Source organism: Cetorhinus maximus, chromosome 28 (assembly GCF_964194155.1).
Source record: "Cetorhinus maximus chromosome 28, sCetMax3.hap1.1, whole genome shotgun sequence".
NCBI classification, from domain to species: Eukaryota; Metazoa; Chordata; class Chondrichthyes; order Lamniformes; family Cetorhinidae; genus Cetorhinus; species Cetorhinus maximus.
This window is the reverse complement of record NC_135906.1, coordinates 20,330,513-20,353,608: the sequence shown is the minus strand read 5'-3', so window position 1 is coordinate 20,353,608 and position 23,096 is coordinate 20,330,513. Positions and strand designations below refer to the sequence as shown.

The following is a 23,096-nucleotide window of genomic DNA, read 5'->3' as shown; positions in this document are numbered from 1 at the left end:
CTCAGAAAGCGCTTGAAATAAATCCCTCTTCTAGCAGGATAAGGAAATGGTACAACGTGCATTTCAGTTCAACATCTCCCTCTGTACAGTGTTACCATAGTAATACCTATACCACAACTGTGCCTTTGTTACCTCCAAACCCAACCATTCTAATGTTGGCTCCACCCTCTGTGAACCTGAGCTCATCCAAACCTCTGCTGCCTGTATCCTAATGCGCACCAAGTCCCATTCACCCATCACATCCTGTGCTCGCTGACCAATATTGGTTTCTAGGGAGGCAATGGTTTGACTTTAAAATTCGCATCCTTTTCTTCAAATCCCTTCACGGTCTCACTCCTCCCTATCTCTGTAATCTCCTCCGACCCCACAACTTTCTAAAATCTCTGTGTTCCTCCGGTCCTGGACTCATGCACATACCAGATATCATTGCCACACCAATGGAGGCCATGCCTTTAGCTGCCAAGGCGCTAATCTCTGGAATTCTCTCTTTAAGTCTCCTCACTACACTCTCTCTCTCTCTCTCTCCCCTCCTCCTTAAAGATGCTCCTTAAAACCAGACTTTGACTGAGATTTTTGTCACCTATCCTGATATCTCCTTATGTGAGTCGGTGTCAAATTTCGATAACAGTCCTGTGAAGCACTTTAGGTCATTTTACTACATTAAAGGCAATCAGACAAAGCACTAATATTAGGGAAGTAAAACAGAATGATCTATTTCTTAGAAGCTGACAAATTTCCATTTTACAAAGAACCTGCATAGCACATGTTGAACATGATACAGGAAATGGTTTTGTGCTTTAATTAGTCTGAGAGAGGCTGGAAGACATGACTACTCCTGGTGTTCTGCCAAGCCAAGAATAGCTTGAGTATTAGTGTGACTGAAAGGATGATCAAATCTATCCTAAAGTCACAACACAACCAAAGTTGCATTGAAAAACACACAAAAAGATGATAATCCTCTAATCCTCACCACACAGAAGATACAATAAGTCCTGACTTGAGTGGTGTGTAGATCACAGGGTACAACATAGGAAGAGACCACCCAGCCCTCGACAATGTACTGTACCGCCATTCAGTTAGATTATATCTGATCTGCATCTTAACTCTATCCAGCCATCTTGGTTCCATAAGCCTTCATACCCTTGCCTGGCAAAAATCTCCCAATTTAAAAAATTTTCAATTCAACCCCCCCCGGCCCTCAACAGAGAGAGTTCCAGATTTCCAATGCCCATTTGTGTGAAGAAGTGCTTCCTGGCATCATCCCAAACGGCCTGGCTCTAGTTTTAAGGCTACACCCTTTTATATCCCCAATATCACACAAGTCCAGAACATATCTGTCGCTATCTGCTTTTGCAACACAAGTCAAAGATTACGAAGAAAATAGCTGGGTCTGGAGCTGATTATATAGCTCTTTCAGAGAGCTGGAATAGGCACAATGGGCCCAATGGCCTCCTTGTGTATTGTATAATGCAATGTTAAGCGATATGTGAGTACAATTCCCTTCAGTAAATACTGTATACATTTAAAAATTGTAAGCCAATGTTAAATAATTCACCGTGAATGAACTGGGCAAATTGCACTTTAAAATTAATGTGTTTATTATTCATGTAACCATGGCTGTGTCTATGTAGCTCTTCCTTGTTTAAGGGCTTGTCTTCATGTTTCATGGTCTCCGCATGGTCTCTCTATGCATTGCTCTTCAGTGGTTACGATGCTGCAGTGGTCACACTGGTTTATTCAACCTCCTGATACAGGGATACAGATCAAAGGGTTAGAATTAAGCCTTCCTATCTGTCCACACAATTGGTCCCAGCTCAACTGCAGAGAAGTGCATCCTGCTTCAGCAATACAGCATTTCTCCATTTCCACACCCATGGCCCCTCTGGGTGGCAACTAGTGTTGAGGAAGCAGTAGCTGGATCGAGATTGCTCAGAATCATTTCACATCCTTCCAGCCAACTGACAGAAGGGAACCATTAGCCTAAACTGCGTCTGAGGCCAGAGAGACAACCCAGTCCTCTTCACTCCCTGTATCCTCATCTTCACATTAAAAGCATAAAGGTAGCATTCGTTCAACATAGAATGTCTATTGTAAAACTTTGGAAGACTCTTTCGAGTTACCAACAGTCACAGATTGCAACTTCTTTCGAGTACAATCAGAGTTCTTGGTTTTCCAGGAGTGGGACATGAACCCACAACCCTCTGATTCAAAGACGAGGGTGCTATGAACTCAATCATGTCAATGTATCAGTAATCACATTGTCAAGGTCCAATAACAATTATCTTTATGACTGGCAATTACATTGTTAAGATAATTGCATTGTTAAAACAGGTGATGGGCATTGGCTCACCTATAAATAGGTACAGCTAGAACTGCAGTGTTGTTTGGAGGATAAACTTTCTTGAGGTGAAAGATTAGCTTTGGGTTCATTCTCCCATGACAAGCACTTATTGTGGGTAACAAATCCTGTTGCTGTCATAGAGGACCTTTTTGGGTTCACCTCTAAGCTGAGGTCTGAGATGCAGGACAGGACAAGAAAATTGAGTGGCGATCTGTAATTATTGAGGCTTGCTCTGCATTCCCTTGAGTGTGGCTCAAAGCACCAATGCCAATGTCACTCATTTCTTGACACTGGCACAGGTAAACCCAGCCTGGTATTGGAAGATGTCAATCAACGCAGGACTGGTGGGGTAGAAGGTGTTTCAAAAAAGTGCAAAAAGCATCAATAATGGAGCCGCAGGATACAACATTTGGTCAGTGTGAAAAGGAAGAGGGACAGTGACGATGGCGGGAGCACTGAAGGAATAGCTGAGAAAAGATTGAAATGCTATGGTCACCTGTTGCAGAGAGAGCGAGAAGTAATCTAGTGATGTGAGTAACGGAGATGGGACTGCCAGGAAGGAGGAGAAGAGGAAGGTCCGACACTCGATGGAAAGATGCGATAGTGAGAGGCTTAAACACAGCGGGATTGGGAGAGGAATGAGTGACTGATGGGAGGTGATGGAGAAGGGTGATCAAGCAGCATTGTGGTGATCCCAAATAATAGGGGAGAAGCAAGAAACGAAAGAAGAAGAGTAAAGAAAGAGAAGCAGGGTCTGGCCGCTCAGCACTTGTACCACATTCCTTCATGTGCTAGTTTAATAAACCCTTTAGCACAAATGGGTTGATGAGGTCACTGAGGAGGGACAAATAGGAATTGGGCACTGAAGATGATATTGGCCCCAACCCTTCACAAAATAGTCCATGGTGTGATGTCAATTCCCGGAGATTACCCAATGGAAATACTATTACCTTAAAGGCCTCCCAGGTCTTGATTTCATTGAAGAGCCTATCTCCTGGGCACGTGGTTGGTCTGTGTTGTCGATGTCCCTGGATGGTGTAATTACTGGCTATTCTCTTGTCAATCACAGCACACTTCATGAAATTTTCTTTGACTAGTTCCATTGCAGCCTGGTCTGGGAGCTCCGAGGCGTAGTCACCGATGAAGCTCACTCCATACCCCCTAGAGTTTTGTCCTTTGGTGTGAGCTCCTTGCCAGAGCCATCCACGACCTTCGTAAATGTATCCATCAGAGCCTGCCACAAAGCTACAAAGACCATTCCAGAAATTAACACAGCAGGTAATGGTTTAATTTATCTGCACACATTAGCCATGGTTCAGTGAATAATGCTCTTCTCTCCAAGACAGAGGTCGTGGGTTCGAATCCCACAGCTGAAACTTGAGCACAAAATCCAAGCCGACACCCTGAATGTAGTACTAAGGGTGTGCTGCACTGTCAGAGTCTTTCAGACTATGTTAAATTGATACATGAGCATAAAAGATCCTAGAACGTTACTTTGAACAAGAACAGGAGCGGTCCTGACTTCCAGGCCAATATTTATCCCTCAACCATCACTAAAACAGATCATATTGTCAAATCACAACAGTAACTAGGCTCCAAATATATTTAAATGATCAAGGATTAATTTCCTGCAGGGGTTTTGATGTTACACTTGCGATTCTCTCCAGAGTACTTCATATTCATCACATCTTTAATGTTTCAGTATGAAGTCCCTCGTGCGAGCAAATCACTTTCCTTTTATATCTTTCGGGGCTGGGGGCACACCACAGCCATTTCCCTATAATCCTGAAAATGAGTCTTCTTCATGTATAGGTCTGATTGCCTTTTGAAAGTTCCAACTGCTTCCAGCCCCCTTCCACGTAGTGCGATCTAGATCCTAACAATCCTCTGTGCAAAAACATTTCTCAATTCCCCTCTAGTTCTTTTGCCAATTATTTGACATCTGGAACCTGTGGTTAGGGAAAATACTTTCTGCCTATTTGTTCTATCAAAGCCCTTCAGAGTTTTGAACACCTCTATTATGCCCCCCTCTCCCCCTAACCTTCTCTGGTCTAAGGAGAGCAATCTCAGCTTCTCCCAGTTAACTGGACTCTCTCGCTCATGGTACCATCTGGATAAACCACCTTTGCACCATCTCTGAGGCATGGACTTCCTTCCTAAAGTGTGGTGCCCGGGGTTGTAAAGGTATTCCACGTTGTAAGACGGATGCGGAGGCGCTGGAGAAGGTATAAAGAAGAATTAGTAGGAGGACACTGGACTGAGAGGTGAAACCCATCAGGAAAAATTGGACAGCCTGGGCTTCTGTTCTCTAGAAAAGAGAAGTCTGAGGGGTGATCTTGTAGAGATCTTGTTAAGGCTTAGAATGACTTCCTTGTTTTTGTATTCAATGCTGTTATTTATAAAGCCAATTACCTCATACGCTTCCTTGACCATCTTATCAACTTCCCCTGCGGAGGCTTGTGAATATGCACCCCATAGGCTTGGGGTGCGGGACAAAGGGAGTGGGGTGCATGTGGGCCATTTGACTCCTTGCTTCACTGAACCGCAGTTTGAATATTCACGGCAATTAGTAGCTCTGCTGCTCGGAACTTATCCTTGTGGGAGTGGGTGGGTTGGACGGGGACACATTAGCTCCGGCACCTGCTCAGAATGGCATGTGCAAAGGACAATAATCTAGCTTCCATCTCCCACATTAGTGACCCTTTCACTTTAGCCCCCTTCCCTCCGCCTCCAGCGCCCCCTCAGAAACATACCAGGAGCATCACCCTTTTTATTTAAATGGGGTTAGATTTTGAAAGATACTCGTGACAAATTGAATGGATAATTGATGTGTTCAAAGGGGAATCTAGATAAGCTCAGGAGGGAGCAATGAATAGAAGGACACATTGATTGGGCGGGGTAAAGAGGGGTGTGAGGAGGCTTGTGCGGAGCGGAAACACCAGCATGGATCAGTTGGGTTGAATGGCCAGTTTGTGTTCCGTACGTTCCTCAGGACCTGTCAAGAAGGTGGGATCCTTACTTGTAACCTATGTCGTCCCATCCACGATCCTCCTGGTGGAACCGTTGCATGCTCTTCATGTCCGCTGCGCAGTCCTGGAAATTGGTGCAGGGTCGGCCTGGCTGGTGGGTATGGTGGATATAAACAAAGTGGAGGGGGAGCACCAGATTCACCGGGGAACCTTTGTAGGGCTTGGCAGCCCACATACAGCGAGGGATAATGGCAGGGCACTCTGCAAAACAATAAGGAAGATACACTGAAGCTGCATGTTAAATAAAGGATGAGCTATGCACAGCACAGTAAGAAAGAGAGACTTGTATTTACCTTATGCCATTCACAACCTCAGAGTGCCACAAAGTGTTTTACAGCCAATGAAGTATTTCTGAACTGTAATGTGAGAAATGTGGTAGCTAATTTATGCACAGCAAGATCCCACAAATAGCAACATAATAATGATCGGATAATCTGTTTTACTGATGTTGATGGGGAATAAAAATTGACCAAGACACTGGGAAGAACTCCCCTGCTCTTCTGCAGAATAGTGCCCCTTTGGATCTTTTCTGTTTACCTGAGAGAGCAGAATAGATCTCGATCTAATGCCTCATCCTGACGATGGGAGCTCCAACAGTGCAGTACTGCCTCAGTACAGCACTGGAAGGTCAGCCCAGATATTTGGAAGGTCATAAGATCATAAGAAATAGGAGCCAAAGTGGGTCATGTGGCCCACTGACCCTGCTCCGTCACTCAATAAGATCACGACTGATCTGATTGTAGCCTTAACTCCACTTTCCTGTCTGCTGCCCCATAACGCATGTCAATCAAAAATCGATCTCATTCAGCATTGAATATATTCAATGACCCAAACTTCATTGCTCTCTGTGAAAGAGTTCCAAAGACTAACAACTCTCCTCATCTCAACATGAAACTGTTCCTGATGGTCCCATGAGAAGGAACATCCTCTCAGCATCCACCCTGTCAAGTCCCTTCAGGGTCTTATATGTTTTAGTAAGATCACCTCTCATTCTTCTAAACTCCAACGAGTATAGGCTCAGCCTTTCCTCATAGACAAACCAGGAATCGGCCTAGTGAACCTCCGTGAACTGCTTCCAATGTAAAAATATCCCTCCTTCTAAGTAAAGAGACAAAACCTGTACACAGTATTCTGGATGCCATCTCACCAACGCCCTGTACAGTTGTAACAAGACTTTTGTACTTATCTTTTCCATCCCCATTGGATAAAGGCCAACATTCCTTTTGCCTTCCTAAATACCTGCTATACTTGCATGCTAACTTTTTGTGATTCATGTACAAGGACACCAAGATCCCTCATATCGCAACATTCTGCAGCCTCTCTCCAACTAAATAATATTCTGCTTCTCTATTCTTTCTGCCAAAGAGGACAAGTTCACATTTTCCCACATTATACTACACCTGTCAAATGTTTGCCCATTCACTTAACCTATCAGTATTCTTTGCAGTATCTCTTTGTATCCTCCTCACAACTTGCTTAACCGCCCATCTTTGTATCATCAGCAAATTTGATTTGGCTACAATACAGTCAGCCCCTTCAGCCAAGGGATGAAGTCACTCACCATCCTGACCTGGAAATATATCACCGTTCCTTCACTGTCACTGGGTCAAAATCCTGGAACTCCCTCCCTAACCGCACTGTGGGTGTACCTGCACCACAAAGACTGCAGCGGTTCAAGAAGGCAGCTCACCACCACCTTCTCAAGGGCAACTAGGGATAGGTAATAAATGCTGACCCAGCCAGCGACGCCCACATCCCGTGAATGAATTAAAAAGAGGAGCACTGATTCATCAGCTGAGGGAAAGCGGTAGGTGGTAATGTTTGACCTGATGCCCTGAGACTTCATGGGGTCCGGAGTCGATGTTGAAGACTCCCAAGGCAATTCCCTCCTGACTGTATACCACTGTGCCGCCATCTCTGCTGGGTCTGTCCTGCTGGTGGGACAGGACATACCCAGGGATGGTGATGGTGGAGTTGGGACATTGTCTGTAAGGTTTGATTCCATGAGAATGACTATGTCAGGCTGTTGCTTGACTAGTCTGTGAGACAGCTCTCCCAATTTTGGCACTAGCCCCCAGATGTTAGTCAGGAGGACTTTGCAGGGTCGACAGGGCTGCGATTGCCATTGTCATTTCCAGTGCCGAGGTCGATGCCGGGTGGTCCGTCATGTTTCATTCCTTTTTTGTGTCTTTGTGGCGATTTGATACAACTGAGTGTCTTTCTGGGCCATTTCAGAGGGCAGTTAAGAGTCAACCACATTGCTATGGGTCTGGAGTCACATGTAGGCCAGACCAGGTAAGGACGGCAGATTTCCTTCCCTAAAGGACATTAGTGAACCAGATGGGTTTTTACAACAATCGACAATGGTTTCATGGTCATTATTGGACTTTTAATTCCAGATTTTTATTGAATTCAAATCCCACTATCTGCTGTGACAGGATTCAAACCCAGGTCCCCAGAGCATTACCCTGGGTCTCTGGATTACCAGTGCCACCACCCGGGTCCACAGAGCATTACCCTGGGTCTCTGGATCACTAGTCCAGAGACAATATCACTATGCCATCACCTGGCTACTTTATAAAATTATTATTTTTATTTTAAAAATGGACGAGGCTTTACCATGACTAGCCATGATTCATACCAGAGGAATCTCTAACCTTCAGAAACCAGCAGGGACTTTGTTATTTTTAAAGAGGTGTTAATGCCCTCTGTGATTGCCAACAATCAAGTTCCAAAGGAATGCACCCCATTTACATTTTTAAGGCAGAACTCCCGCCAACAGAGAGGGTATGTCTGTAAAGGACAAAAGGGACCCTGACTCCTCTATTAAACACCTCAAGATTCCAGATCTTGGAAAACACTTCCTTTGACTAACACCCAGGAGAAGAAGCGTATGTTACATGACCTCCTCCAAGCCACTAGAACCTGTAATATCGCTGTTTGGAACTGAACCCATCTAACAGCAGAAAGAAGTGCCAGGACCTCATCTACACTGTGAACTACTGGGACATTGGAACTTCTGCCTTCAAGTGCCTTCCCCCATCATGGGGGTCCTCACTTTTTTTTTTACTAGTTCACAGGATGTGGGTGTTGCTGGCGAGGCCAGCATATTGCCTACCCTTTGTTCATAGGGCATTTAAGAATCAACCACATTGCTGTGGGTCTGGAGTCACATGTAGGCTCCACATTTACATTTGGAATGTATGGCCGATTTCCTTCCCTAAAGGGTATTAGTGAACCAGATGGGTTTTTTATGACCATCCAGATTTTTATTGAATTCAAATTTCACCATCTGCCATGGTGGGATTTAAACCCAGGATCCCCCCAGAGAATTACCCTGGGTCTCTGGAATAGTGACAATACCAGTACGCCACTCACTTCTGGAAAGTCAGCTCACCCTGCAACAGTTTCAGCCTGCTAACCTCTGAAGCAATCCACAACAAGACTTTTTGATTCTAGACTCACTTTCTTTTTATTCGTTCATGACTAGGCCAGCATTTATCGCCCGTCTCCAAATGAGTAAGGGCAATTAAGAGTCAACCGTATTGCTGAGGGTCTGGAGTCACGTGGAGTGGTTAGTGAACCAGATGGGTTTTTACGACAATTGGCAGTGGTTTTTGTGGCTTTTAATTCCAGATTTTTGCTGAAATCAAATTTTTCCATCTGTCACGGTGAGATTCAAACCTTAGTCCCCAGAGCGTTACCCTGGAAACTAGTCAAGTGACAATACCACTATACCACTGCTTCCCCCATAAATGTCTTATTTTTATTGTGGCACTTGCCCTGAACCCCTTTCTTTCCCTTATCCCTCTTTTATTGTACGAATGCAAAAGAGGCGGACATTGTGAAACCCCTTCCCCGCATTATGTGCGTGTGTAAAATAAACTAACCCTCTGATTTTACCTTATCTTGAGTTTGCTGTGGGGCTGTTAATAGAGGATGGGATAACTCCAAAACTGAAGGGTTGGGAAAATAGGCCACGACTTATCAAGGGGGAGATCAGAAATCAAAAACACCTTCCTGTTTACGGACAGGTAGTGAGTGGAGAAATCAGGGCTGTCTAAATTAATCCCCCTCCCGTCCATAACAGCTGAAGAACTGAGGCTGAATTTTACTCTTGCTTGTACCCGGGTGGGAAGGTGAAACTGAAGAGAGCCACATTGGGCAACCTGAACTGACCCCCCACCTCCTCCACCAGGACCATCAGTTGACAACGTCCGCCCGCCCAACATGTGTTAGTTCCGGGTTTCCCAACCCATCCCTGATCCACCTGCTCTCAGGACTACCAAATAAACCATAGGAGGGGGCAGGGCTGGTAATGACAATGCGACCGTGACAACTATCATTAGCTGTGGTACAAACCCACCTGGCTCACTAACGCCCTTTAGGGAAGGAAATCTGCCATCCTTACCCGGTCTGGCCTACACGTGACTCCAGACCCACAGCAACATGGTTGGCTCTTAACTGCCCCTCTGAAATGGCCTAACAAGCCACTCACTTCAAGGGCAATTAAGGATGGGCAACAAATGCTGGCCTAGCCAGCGACGCCCACATCCCATGAAAGAAAAAAAATTGGCAAATGGAGGCTGAGTGCCAACTATTTCCTCCTCCGCTAGTTTAACCGAAGGCCTTGGTTTGTGCTCCAGGTCGTGGGTCCATGTGGCCCCCATAATGTCACTCCCACCTCTTCAGGAAGTGCAGCACACCTAGACTCTCTGCAGGGCCCTGGTCGGCTCCTGCCAGGAATACAGGAAGCAGGACTGGTTCGTGGGAAAGTCAAGATGGTGGGATGAGGTCCTGCTCCGAGCCTTTCTGAATGGGGGGCCTGGAATTGCCCTGGTTAGACGGGGCGGCAGCCGATCCCAGGCCGGAGGAGCAGAATTTGGCGAATTCGATCGGGGGTCCTGGTCCACACCAGTATCTGTTGGAAAGTGGATGAAATCAGGGCTGCCTGTGGACAAACGGCAAAGGGGATTGATGCGGAAAGTAGTTAAAGAGGTCATAGAGCAGGTGTACATGGCACAAGACAACTTGAGGAGACTCCTGATGCCAATGCATTCAAATTGAATGCGATGTAAGATAGGCGACCAATGGGCAATCACCCATCTTACACAACTGCAGAAAGTCAAAATATCCCCTTTTGAGCTGGGTGTGGTTTGGTGTCATCCAATCCTGGTTTATGTTATGGTAGCCTGATTGAATGAGCTCTTTCCTGTGCTGAGCATCAATTCTGAGTGGAATATATCTCAGGGAGGCCTGAGGGTAACAAGCCCTGAAACAATCAGTTTACCCGATGTTCACAACCGGGCAGAACAAACGTGGGAGCAAACCAATAGGATTTCGGACTGAGCAGAGGTCAGGTCGCCTCCCTGGGGCTGAATTTGAGTTCAGACCAAACGATGGGATGATGCCTTCTCTCCTTTCGGTGGGAAGATGAGACTGGACAGTCCCACCCTAGCTTTAGCGAGCAAGATACGAACCTTAGCTTGCAACTAATCGGCACTGATTTGGCAAAGGAGTCACAGGGACAGATGGTGTAGGAAATGCAACTATCACATTGGCATAATGGGGGAAGCTTATTCAGCTTCAATGATCCTTTGGCACTGACATCGGGTACTAAAAGCAGATGAATGTACCATTCCCTAACACTTACATCACACACTTTAATGAGCATAAAATAGCAGTGTAATATTTTGAAGAAAAATTAAACGTGAATTCGTTGACACCATTTCCCATATGATTTTTATGCCATTGGTTTCAATGCAAATGGCATTGCAAGTAAAGAGGAAACTCTAATATTTGAGTGTTCTTTGAAATTTGCAATAAAATTAAAGACGTAAACTTGCTTCTTACCAGCCATAGGGATAAAGTCACCAACTCTCACACACACACACACACACACACACACACATCAGGAAGCTGCGCTCAGAAAGAATGTGGGGCAGAGATTGGACTGTAATGAAACTGCACTCCCTGAGGTCACAGCTCTCTCCTGGGGTTGAGGAATTATCCTTTATAATTGGTCTGAACTGCAGCTCATTATTATTGGAGTGCCACAGCGCAGAAGGGATCCAACCTTGGCTCTATGATATTAGAGAAAACGCCAATCTATACTTTAAAAAAAAAACTTCCACAGGGCAAACCTTGCTTCTTGTTGATGTGGCTTCTGGTCAAACTTTTCATTTAGCATTTAGCCCAGTAGGTTGCCATGCCAACACATCCCTTTAAGTTTTTCAATGTCAACAGTCACCATGTAGGCTTTGGTCATGAGGTGGCACATTGTAGGGAGTTCTTAAAATCTCTCTTATTTTGCAATCTTGTACAGCATATAAATGGATCTTTTATTCATTAACTGACAGTGCCCCAGGGAATCTATTACAAAACAGAAGTGGTTTGAATGAACTTTTTACAGGTAAGGGTTCAACTTGTTTTTTGAAGGGAGTTTTTTTGAATTGTTTACCTACCGAGATAGCTGTGATGAAACTGGTTAACTCCTTGCTCAGAAATCTTTCTGAGGGTGTTGTTGTTGAGGTTTTGGAGAGTTGCATTGTTCCTGATGTGGTTGTACAGGTAAACAGCACTTATAACCTGATTGATAAAATTACCAAGGTCAACCTTTGCTTCAAAATTCTTACGCCGTGCGTTTGCCCTTAAACCCATTTGCCCCTGACCCTCTCCGTAGTAACCTCTCAACACAGCGCTGAGGTTGGGCAGTGGACCTTGGAGCTTTGTTAAGTAGCTCCCCAGGATAAAGCCATCCATGCCTCCATTAATCAAAGCATTAGTGACCAGGGACCAGGGACCTGATCCAGTGAAAACTTGAGGAGAAGTCACATTATCCCAACAACCATCAGGTCCCAGTAACACTTGACTTTTGTTCAAGTGATGGGCCACGATTGCTAACCCTAGATCTTTGGCTAATGTCAGGGCATAAAGACTATCAACTGGGACTGGGAGTCCACCTGCCACATCCGGCCAAGGGTGGTCAATATTTCTCTTCAATCCAGCTTCAATCCCTGCAATAAGGTGCCCAACAGCAATTGTCGTTCCATCTGGAGTGAGAACCACGCCATGTTCAGCTGAAGAGTCAACTTCATGGTTCATCACATTCTTAATAAAAGATCGTTGGTCTTCAGATAGAGGTTCCAGAGAGACAGAAGGCATTGAGGTTTCACCAAGGAGGAGGAGATGGTAATCTTGGTCAGACTTTCTCAGTCCTCCTAGGGTAGTAGTAATGTTGAGAATAGTCAATGCAGGATCATAACCTTCCAACTCCTCGATGATGCTCAGAACGTTATTGAGGTGATAGTCTGGGGTCGCTGGAAAGAAAACCAAACAAGTAAAGACTTTCAGAAAGAAACAGAATGACCAGTAATGTGTTGTCACAAATACAAGGTTGACTGGATACCCTCCTCTTAGTGATGCAGTGAGCATTCCTTGTGTCACAACAAGTTGAGCCAAATCTTCACCCTCACTAATTGGATTTACTCTCTCAAATAAACTCTCCATTGCCACAAAAACCCTTCATTTGCAAAACAAAAACAAACCCTTGCCAAATGGAAGGAATGAGGCTGTACAAATTCAAGCGGACCATGCAGCAAACACTGATGAAATTTGACATATGTATTCAAGGGTGAAACACACATTGGGTTTCCGATTACACTGAGAAACTGTGAGACGCCTCTCAAGGCTAATGACGTTTTCGGAATCCTTTGATTTGTTACTTTCTTGTACCTGAGATGTAGGCCCTTCCACATCTCTGACTTCCAAACTCTTCCTCTCCATTGCAATCTCACGATAATCCGAGTGTCTTGTTTCATTAGTACTATTACAGTCACTCCTTTTCCAAACTTCTGCTGTCCTTCCTCAGCTCTCAATGTGCTTTTTAAAAGTTCGTTCAAGTGGGTGTCGCTGGCAAGGCCAGTATTTGTTGCCCATCCCTAATTGCCCTTGAGCTGAGTGACTTGCTAGGCCGTTTCAGAGGACAGTCAACCACATTGCTGTGGGTCTGGAGTCTCATGTAGGTCTTCCCAAAAAGGGGCATTAGTTTTTACAACAATCAATAATAGCTGTCATGGTCACCATTACTGAGACTAGCTTTTAATTCCAGATTTTATGAAGTGAATTTAAATTCCACCAGTTGCTGTGGTGGGATTTGATCCCATGTTCCACAGAGGATTAGCCTGAGCCCCGGGATTACTAGTCCAGCGACATTACCACTGCACCACCATCTCCCCCTCCTATTTCTATTACTCCCCTCCTCTTCTTTATCATTGTGTTGAAATCAAGATTCGTTGCTTCTTTTTCTCTAACTTGTTCTTACCCAGGAGCAGCCTCTCGCCTCAGAGCCAGAAAATTGTGGGTTCAAACCCCGCATACAATCCAGATCAATTGTCCCAGTGCAGTACTGAGGGAGTGCTGCACTTTCAGGTAAGACACTAACCAGGTCCTCACCTGTCCTCTCAGGTGGATGTAAAAGATCCCATATCACCACTTTGAAGAAGAGAAGGGCATTTCTCCCCCTGTGCCCTGGCCAATAGTTATCCCTCGACCAATATCATTAAAAACAGATTATCTGGTCATGATCTCACTGTTGCATGTGGGAGCTTGCTCTGCGCAAATTGCGTTTCCTACATTATGCCAGTGAATACATGGCAAAAAGTACTTAATTAGCTGTAAAGTATTTAGGGGCATCCCAAGTTTGTGAAAGGTGCTATACAAATGCAAAGTCTGTCTTTCTTCAATGAATAAGTAGTCTTTCTGTTTTTTGCTGATTTTGATGGCAGAATGAAAGCAAAGACATTGAGTGAACTCCCTGCATTTCTTCAGAAAGGTGAATGAGATCTTTAACACCCCCCACCCCGAAAAGGTATTGATTTAATAGTTCACACTAAAGGAATTTCTACCTCAGAATGTCTATATAAAACACAGATTGATTTACATTTCAGGGTTTTAAACCATCACAGGATTGAGATAATGTCCCCGGCTGCAGATTTGTGTTTGAAATAAGTCAGCCCACTCCCTCGATTGTTTACTGCCACTTGACGTATTGCTGATTGTGACTTATACTGTATCTAATAACAGGTTGTATCAATGTTCACCGAAAGGACATTCATGTTTACAAAAGGAAATGCTGCCCACCTTCAACAGACCAAAGGAATGTGTAGAACGACCAGAGGAGGAGGAGGAAGCAGTGTAGAATTCTCACTTGGTTAGGCATCCTCGGAGTCCCTGAAATGACCTTTGTTCCCTTTACTCAGATCGGTTGAAGGGTCATGAGGACTCGAAACGTCAACTTTGTTCTTCTCCGCCGATGCTGCCAGACCTGCTGAGGTTTTTCCAGGTAATTCTGGTTTCGTTTTGTTTCCTTTACTGTTTGGTTTGGTCTGAAAGCTTGTGTGTCATTGGCTTGAACTTTACTTCCTCTAATCAACGAGCCATTACTAAATCAGACGTTATTGCAATATTATCCCATCCTGATTGGTACTCTTTCTAAAACTTTCAAAGCTTTTGATTAAAGTTTTAAGGATAGCTTTTTTTTTGGGAGCCATTTTCAGGGCTTTTGATAGGCCCAATGTCCACTAGACACTTTTAATTAAACTGTTCAAACACATCGTACACAGGCCAGATAAGGCCAGGCAGAGGGGAGGCATTCACCCCTTTGAGTCAGTAGATGTCATAGATCTTCAATCAAAATGGAGGGTGTGTGTGACTTTTTACTGTAGTTGTTTCAGGCAATGTGAGTCAGGCAGGCATATGCATCTCCAATAACACCTCTTTCTCACTTCTCAAGCTGCTAATCACCACTTGACTAGCACATACGAGCAGATGAAATAGGAGAGAGCCATTCAGCCCCTTCAGCCTGCTCTGCCATTCAATGAAAGCATGGCTGATCAGATCATGGCCTCAACTCCGCTTTCCTGCCTGTTCCTCATAATCCTTAACTCCCTTGTAAATCAAAAATCTGTCGAGCTCAGCCTTGAATATATTCAATGGCTCAGCTTTCACTGCTCTTTGGAGTAGAGGATTCTAAAGATTAAAGACGTACTGAGAGAAGAAATTCCTCCTCATCTCCACCTTAAATGGGCAACCCCTTATTCTTAAATGATGTTGCCTAGTTCTAGATTCCCCCATGAGAGGAAGTATCCACTCAGCCTCTACCCTGTCAAGTCCCCTCAAAATTCTTAAATGTTTCAAAGAGATTAGCTCTCATTCTTCTAAACTCCAACGAGTATAATCTCAACCTTTCTTCATAAGGCAACCCCTTCATCCCAGAAATCAACCTAGTGAACATTCTTTGAACTGCCTCCAAGTATGTATATCCACCCTTAAGTAAGGAGACCAAAACTGTACATAGTACTCCAGGTATGGTCTCTCGAATGCCCTACACAGTTGTTCAAATGTTCAAAGATTTATTGTTTGCATTCAAATCCCTCCATGGCCTCATTTCCTCCTTATGTCTGTAATTTCCATCAGCCCCCAGTGCCCTCCTAGGTCTCTGCGTCCCTCCAACTCTGGCCTCTTGACCATCCTAGATTTTCATCGCTCCACCATTGGCAGCTGGAGCGGCCATTGCTGAGGCCCTAAACTCTGGAATTCTCCCCCTCAGTGTCTCGGCCTCTCTTTCTCCTGCATTAAGACGTTCCTTATAAACCTCTCTCTCTTTGAGTTGTGCCAGCTTTTGGACAACGGCCCTAACACCTCCTTATATGACTCAGTGTTCACGTTCCTGGGAGCACCTTGGAGAGTTTTATTACACTCAAGGTGCTATATAAATGCAGGTTATTGTTGTAAATCAATCCGTGATGATGCAGTTCCTTGCTATGGCCACAGGGTTGCACTGCAGAACAATTTCTGGTTTCTTAGGTCCCACAAAGTTCTCAGTAACGTCTCAGTTGTAGCCAGAATACAAAATACTGTCACTCCCATTGCTCATTAAGCATTTCATTGTAACTTTCAACTTCACTGGCTAAATTCATCCTTCGGTGACAGAGATAAACAATTCCCCAGCTCAACAGATCAGATCTAAGCTCTGCAGTCCTGCCACATCCAGTTGTGAATGGTAGTGGACAGTTAAACAACTCACTGGAGGAGGAGGCTCCACAAATATCTCCATCCTCAATCCTGGAGGAACCCAGCACCTCAGTGCAAAAGATAAGGCTGAAGCATTCGCAACAATCTTCAGCCAGAAGTGCTGAGTGGATGATCCATCTCAGCCTCCTCCGGAGGTCCCCAGCATCACAGATGCCAGTCTTCAGCCAATTCGATTCACTTCACGCGATATCAAGAAATGGCTGAAGGCACTGGATACTGCAAATACTATGGGCCCTGACAATATTACAGCAATAGTACTGAAGATCTGTGCCCCAGAACTTGCCACGTCCCTAGCTAAGCTGTTCCAGTAAAGCTACAACACTGGCATCTAACTGGCAATGTGGAAAATTGCCCAGGTATGTCCTGTACACAAAAAGCAGGACAAATCCAACTGCCATCAGTCTGCTCTCGATCATCAGTAAAGTGATGGAAGGGGCCATCAACAGTGCTATCAAGCAGCTCTTGCTTAGCAATAACCTGCTCACTCACACCCAGTTTGGGTTCCGCCAGGGCCACTCAGCTCCTGACCTCAAAACAGCCTTGGTTCAAACATGGACAAAGAAGCTGAACTCCCGAAGTGAGGTTAGAGTGACTGCCCTTGACATCAAGGCAGCATTTGACCGAGTGTGGCATCAAGGAGCCCCAGCAAAACTGGAGTCAATGGGAATCAGGGGGAAACTCTCCACTGGTTGGAGTCATACCGAGCACAAAGGAAGATGGTTGTGGCTGTTGGAGGTCAGTCATCTCAGCTCCAGGACATCACCGCAGGAGTTCCTCAGGGTAGTGTCCTAGGCCCAACCATCTTCAGCTGTTTCATCAATGACCTTCCTTCCATCATAAGGTCAGAAGTGGGGATGTTCGCTGATGATTGCACAATGTTCAGCACCATTCACAACTCCTCAGATACTGAAGCAGTCCATGTCCAAATGCAGCAAGACCTGGACAATATCCAAGCTTGGGCTGACAAGTGGCAAGTAACATTCATGCCACACAAGTGCCAGGCAATGACCATCTCCAACAAGAGAGAATCTAACCATTGCCCCTTTACATTCAATGGCATTACCATCACTGAATCCCCCATCATCAACATCCTGGGGTTTACCATTGACCAGAAACTGAACTGGACTAGCCATATAAATACTGTGGCAGGTCAGAGGCTAGAAATCCTGCAGCAAGTAACTCATCAAAGCCTGTCCACCATCTACAAGGCACAATTCAGGAGTGTGATGGAATACTCTCCACTTGCCTGGATGAGTGCAGCTCCCACAACACTAAAGAAGCTCAACACCATCCAGGACAAAGCAGCCCACTTGATTGGCACCACATCCACAAACATTCACTCCCTCCACCACCGATGCACAGTAGCAGCAGTGTGTACCATCTACAAAATGCACTGCAAAATATCACTGAGGCTCCTCAGACAGCACCTTCCAAACCCACAACCACTACCATCTAGAAGGACAAGGGCAGCCCTACCTGGACATTCCCCTCCAAGCCACACACCATCCTGACTTGGAAATATATCGCCCTTCCTTCACTGTCGCTGGGTCAAAATCCTGGAACTCCGTCCACAACGGCGCTGTGGGTGTACCTACACCACATGGACTGCAGTGGTTCAAGAAGGCAGCTCACCACCACCTTCTGAAGGGCAATTAGGGATGGGCAATAAATGCTGGCCCAGCCAGCGACGCCCACATCCCGTGAGTGAATTTTTAAAAACATACTTTTTTGCTGTTTGTATTGTGCTTTTGGCAGCAGTAGAATCAGTGCAGAAGCAGGTCCAACTGGTCTATGCTCTGTTTATGCTTCACAGGCCTGCCTCCGACTTTTCTCATTTAACCATCACCTGCGTGGTGAAAAGCTCAAAGTATATGTCACTGTATAAAGGAAGCAGAGCCAATCATGACTCAAATACTTCAATATTTATTGATGATTTGTTGGGATGGGGAAAGAAGAAGGGGAAAATTCAACCTATTTGTCAGATTCAAAACTTTAATCTGCTTGTTTAAATGCTCACCACTAGCTCTGGGAGTGTAGAGAGCGGTAAAGAAGTCAACTCAGAAAAGACAATTTACATCAAAACATCTTTGTTAAGATACTGCTCATAAAATTGCATTCACCCACCTGTGCACTGTCGATTTCATGTGTGTGGCATGTGGTAAGTGAAGGGAAACCTTCTGTGGCTGGTAGGGATTAGTGTGACACATAGACACAGAATGACATCAGAGCTTTAGTTTTCTCATCCTTGTTTTCAAATCCCTCTTTGGCCTCACCCGATCTCTGTCATTGCCTCCCATGCCTGATCACTTCAGGAGCACTGCACTCTAATCCTGGCCACGCGAGCATCCCTGCTTTTAATCGCTTCACCAATGGCAGCCGTGCTTTTCAGCTGCCCGGGCCCTAACCTCTGGAGTTCCCTCCCCAAACCTCTCTGCCTCTGTACTTCCTTCCTCCTCTAAGATGCTCCTTGCAACCCTCCTCGTCGACCAAGCTTTGGGCCACCTGCCCCAATATCTCCTTATGTGGCTCAGTGCCAAATCACACGAATGAAGCACCTTCGGACATTAAAGGTGCTATAGAAATGCATTTTTATGGTGGTTTCATGAGTTATTTTTTTGATTTTGCGGAAAGTAGACTGCTATCGAATTATTTACTTAGTTTTGTTCAGTTGCTGATTCAGGGGAGCTGACTCTAACTCACCTGGCTAAATGAATAGACCCTACTCCGGGTGTGCTGCTGTGTTACCCTCGCCGAGCTGTAGTCCAACCCTGGTGCGGAAGCGCTGCACTCACAGCCAGTGCCACGGTCGTCTCTGGGAGCTGCCGTCCAGCACGCGTGTGGAGGACCTGCGCGTGCAGCCAACCCTGGGGGCAGGCAGACTACAAACAAAAACAAACAATGCTGGGAAAACTCAGCAGGTCTGGCAGCATCTGTGGAGAAAAAAAACAAAGTTAACGTTTCAAGTCCATATGGCTCTTCTTCAGTAGAAATGTGGTGAAATATATACTGTTTAAGATGGGGGGTGTGGGACAGGTGGAGCTGGATAGAAGGTCAGCGATAGATGGAGGGTAAGGAGAGACTGCAAAAGATGTCACAAACAAAAGGTCAAAGGGTTGTTAGCAGTGGTGGTACTGGCTAAAGGAGGTGCTAATGGTGACATTAAGAGTGGAAAGCAGGATGTGATAATGGTCGGACCAGGGTAAGCACTCTGGAAAGGGGATGGAGAGAGAGCTCATGGTCTGAAGTTGTTGAACTCAATGTTAAGTCCGGCAGGCTGTAAAGTGCCTAGTCGGAAGATGAGGTGCTGTTCCTGGACATGTGGGCATGAGAGCAGGGTGGTGTGTTGAAATGGCAAGCGGCAGAGAGGTCTGGATCATGCTTGCAGACAGACCGAAGGTGTTCCGCAAAGTAGTCACCCAGTCTGCGTTTGGTCTCTCCAATGTAGAGGAGACCGCATTGGGAGCAGCGAATGCAGTAGAACAAATTGAGGGAAGTGCAAGTGAAATGCTGCTTCACTTGAAAGGAGTGTTTTGGCCCTTGGATGGTGAGGAGGGGGCAAGTAAAGGGGCAGGTGTTGCGCCTTCTGCGGTTGCATGGGAAGGTGCCGTGGGAGGGGGTTGAGGTGTAGGGGGTGATGGAGGAGTGGACCAGAGTTACCCGGAGGGAAAGGTCCCTGCTGAATGCCGCCAGGGAGGGTGACAGGAAGATGTGTTTCGTGGTGGCATCATGCTGGAGTTGGCAGAAATGACAGAGGATGATCCTTTGAATGCGGAGGCTGGTGGGGTGAAAAGTGAGGACAAGGGGGACCCTAGCATAAGGTAGCTGTGGGAGTCAGCGAGCTTGTAATGAATATTGGCGGACGGTGTATCACCAGAAATTGAGAGAGGTTAGGGGAATGGAGGGAAGTGTCAGTGATGGATCATGTGAAGGTGATGGATCATGTGAAGGTGATGGACCATGTGAAGGTGATGGACCATGTGAAGGTGATGGAGCATGTCAAGGTGATGGACCATGTGAAGGTGATGGACCATGTGAAGGTGATGGACGAGGTGAAGGTGATGGAGCATGTGAAGGTGATGGACCATGTGAAGGTGATGGACCATGTGAAGGTGATGGACGAGGTGAAGGTGATGGAGCATGTGAAGGTGATGGGCCACGTGAAGGTGTTGGACCGGGTGAAGGTGATGGACGAGGTGAAGATGATGGACAAGGTGAAGGTGATGGACCATGTGAAGGTGGTGGACCATGTGAAGGTGTTGGACCAGGTGAAGGTGATGGACGAGGTGAAGGTGATGGACGAGGTGAAGGTGATGGACCATGTGAAGGTGATGGACCATGTGAAGGTGATGGACCATGTGAAGGTGATGGACGAGGTGAAGGTGATGGACCAGGTGAAGGTGATGGACCATGTGAAGGTGATGGACCAGGTGAAGGTGATGGAGCATGTGAAGGTGATGGAGCATGTGAAGGTGATGGAGCATGTGAAGGAGATGGACAAGGTGAAGGTGATGGAGCATGTGAAGGTGATGGACCATGGGAAGGTGATGGACCATGTGAAGGTGATGGGCCATGTGAAGATGATGAACGAGGTGAAGGTGATTCACCATGTGAAGATGATGGACGAGGTGAAGGTGATTGACCAGGTGAAGGTGATGGACGAGGTGAAGGTGATGGACCATGTGAAGGTGATGGACAATGTGAAGGTGATGGAGCATGTGAAGGTGATGGACCACGTGAAGGTGATGGACCAGGTAAAGGTGATGGACCAGGTGAAGGTGATGGACCACGTGAAGGTGATGGACCACGTGAAGGTGATGGAACACGTGAAGGTGATGGACCATGTGAAGGCGATGGACCATGTGAAGGTGATGGACCACGTGAAGTTGATGGAGCATGTGATGGTGATGGACCATGTGAAGGTGATGGACGAGGTGAAGGTGATGGAGCATGTGAATGTGATGGACCATGTGAAGGTGATGGACCATGTGAAGGTGATGGACCATGTGAAGGTGATGGACCATGTGAAGATGATGAACCATGTGAAGTGGATGGACGATGTGAAGGTGATGGAGCATGTAAAGGTGATGGACCATGTGAAGGTGATGGACCATGTGAAGGTGATGGACCATGTGAAGGTGATGGACGAGGTGAAGGTAATGGACCATGTGAACGTGATGGACCATGTGAAGGTGATGGACGAGGTGAAGATGATGGACGAGGTGAAGGTGATGGACGAGGTGAAGGTGATTGACCATGTGAAGATGATGGACGAGGTGAAGGTGATTGACCATGTGAAGGTGATGGACGAGGTGAAGATGATGGACGAGGTAAAGGTGATGGAGCATGTAAAGGTGATGGAGCATGTGAAGGTGATGGAGCATGTGAAGGTGATGGAGCATGTGAAGGTGATGGACCATGTGAAGGTGATGGACCATGTGAAGATGATGGACGAGGTGAAGGTAATGGACCATGTGAAGGTGATGGACCATGTGAAGGTGATGGACCATGTGAAGGTGATGGAGCATGTGAAGGTGATGGACCATATGAAGGTGATGGAGCATGTGAAGGTGATAGGCCATGTGAAGGTAATGGGCCATGTGTAGATGATAGATGAGGTGAAGGTGATGGACGAGGTGAAGGTGATGGACCATGTGAAGGTGATGGACCATGTGAAGGTGATGGACCATGTGAAGGTGATGGGCCATTTGACGGTGATGGACCACGTGAAGGTGATGGAGCATGTGAAGGTAGACCACGTGAAGGTGATGGAGCACGTGAAGGTGATGGAGCACGTGAAGGTGATGGAGCATGTGAAGGTGATGGAGCATGTGAAGGTGATGGACTATGTAAAGACGATGGACCACGTGAAGGCGATGGACCACGTGAAGGCGATGGACCACGTGAAGGTGATGGACCACGTGAAGGTGATGGACCACGTGAAGGTGATGGAGCATGTGATGGTGATGGACTATGTGAAGGTGATGGATGAGGTGAAGGTGATGGACCATGTGAATGTGATGGACCATGTGAAGGTGATGGACCATGTGAAGGTGATGGACCATGTGAAGATGATGGACCATGTGAAGGTGATGGACCATGTGAAGGTGATGGACCATGTAAAGGTGATGGAGCATGTAAAGGTGGTGGACCATGTAAAGGTGATGGACCATGTGAAGGTGATGGACCATGTGAAGATGATGGATGAGGTGAAGGTAATGGACCATGTGAAGGTGATGGACCACGTGAAGGTGATCGACGAGGTGAAGATGATGGACGAGGTGAAGGTGATGGACGAGGTGAAGGTGATTGAACATGTGAAGATGATGGACGAGGTGAAGGTGATTGACCATGTGAAGGTGATGGACGAAGTGAAGATGATGGACGAGGTGAAGGTGATGGAGCATGTAAAGGTGATGGAGCATGTGAAGGTGATGGACCATGTGAAGGTGATGGAGCATGTGAAGGTGATGGAGCATGTGAAGGTGATGGAGCATGTGAAGGTGATGGACCATGTGAAGGTGATGGACCATGTGAAGATGATGGACGAGGTGAAGGTAATGGACCATGTGAAGGTGATGGACCATGTGAAGGTGATGGACCATATGAAGGTGATGGAGCATGTGAAGGTGATG

The 23,096-nt window shown here is 46.1% G+C and overlaps 1 protein-coding gene across 1 annotated transcript; it reads right to left on the bottom strand.

Moving 5' to 3' along the window:
• Nucleotides 1-1,574: 1,574 nt before the first annotated feature.
• Nucleotides 1,575-14,746, bottom strand: LOC144668902 (N-acetylmuramoyl-L-alanine amidase-like). Its single transcript, XM_078531372.1, has 5 exons — nt 14,512-14,746; nt 11,835-12,689; nt 5,361-5,571; nt 3,292-3,586; nt 1,575-1,745 (listed from the first exon to the last, which is right to left on the bottom strand). The coding sequence occupies exons 1-5, from the start codon at nt 14,588-14,590 to the stop codon at nt 1,734-1,736; spliced, it is 1,452 nt and encodes a 483-aa protein (XP_078387498.1). The 5' UTR covers nt 14,591-14,746; the 3' UTR covers nt 1,575-1,733.
• Between the last annotated feature and the right edge of the window lie 8,350 nt (nt 14,747-23,096).

Coding starts and splice junctions, on each gene's coding strand:
- LOC144668902 (XM_078531372.1), bottom strand. CDS start 14,590: ATGCCTAACCAAGTGAGAATTCTACACTGCTTCCTCCTCCTCCTCTGG. Junction 12,690..14,511: donor ATTCCTTTGGTCTGTTGAAG/GTGGGCAGCATT, acceptor TTTTCTTTCCAG/CGACCCCAGACTATCACCTC. Junction 5,572..11,834: donor GTTTCATCACAGCTATCTCG/GTAGGTAAACAA, acceptor ATTGTTTTGCAG/AGTGCCCTGCCATTATCCCT.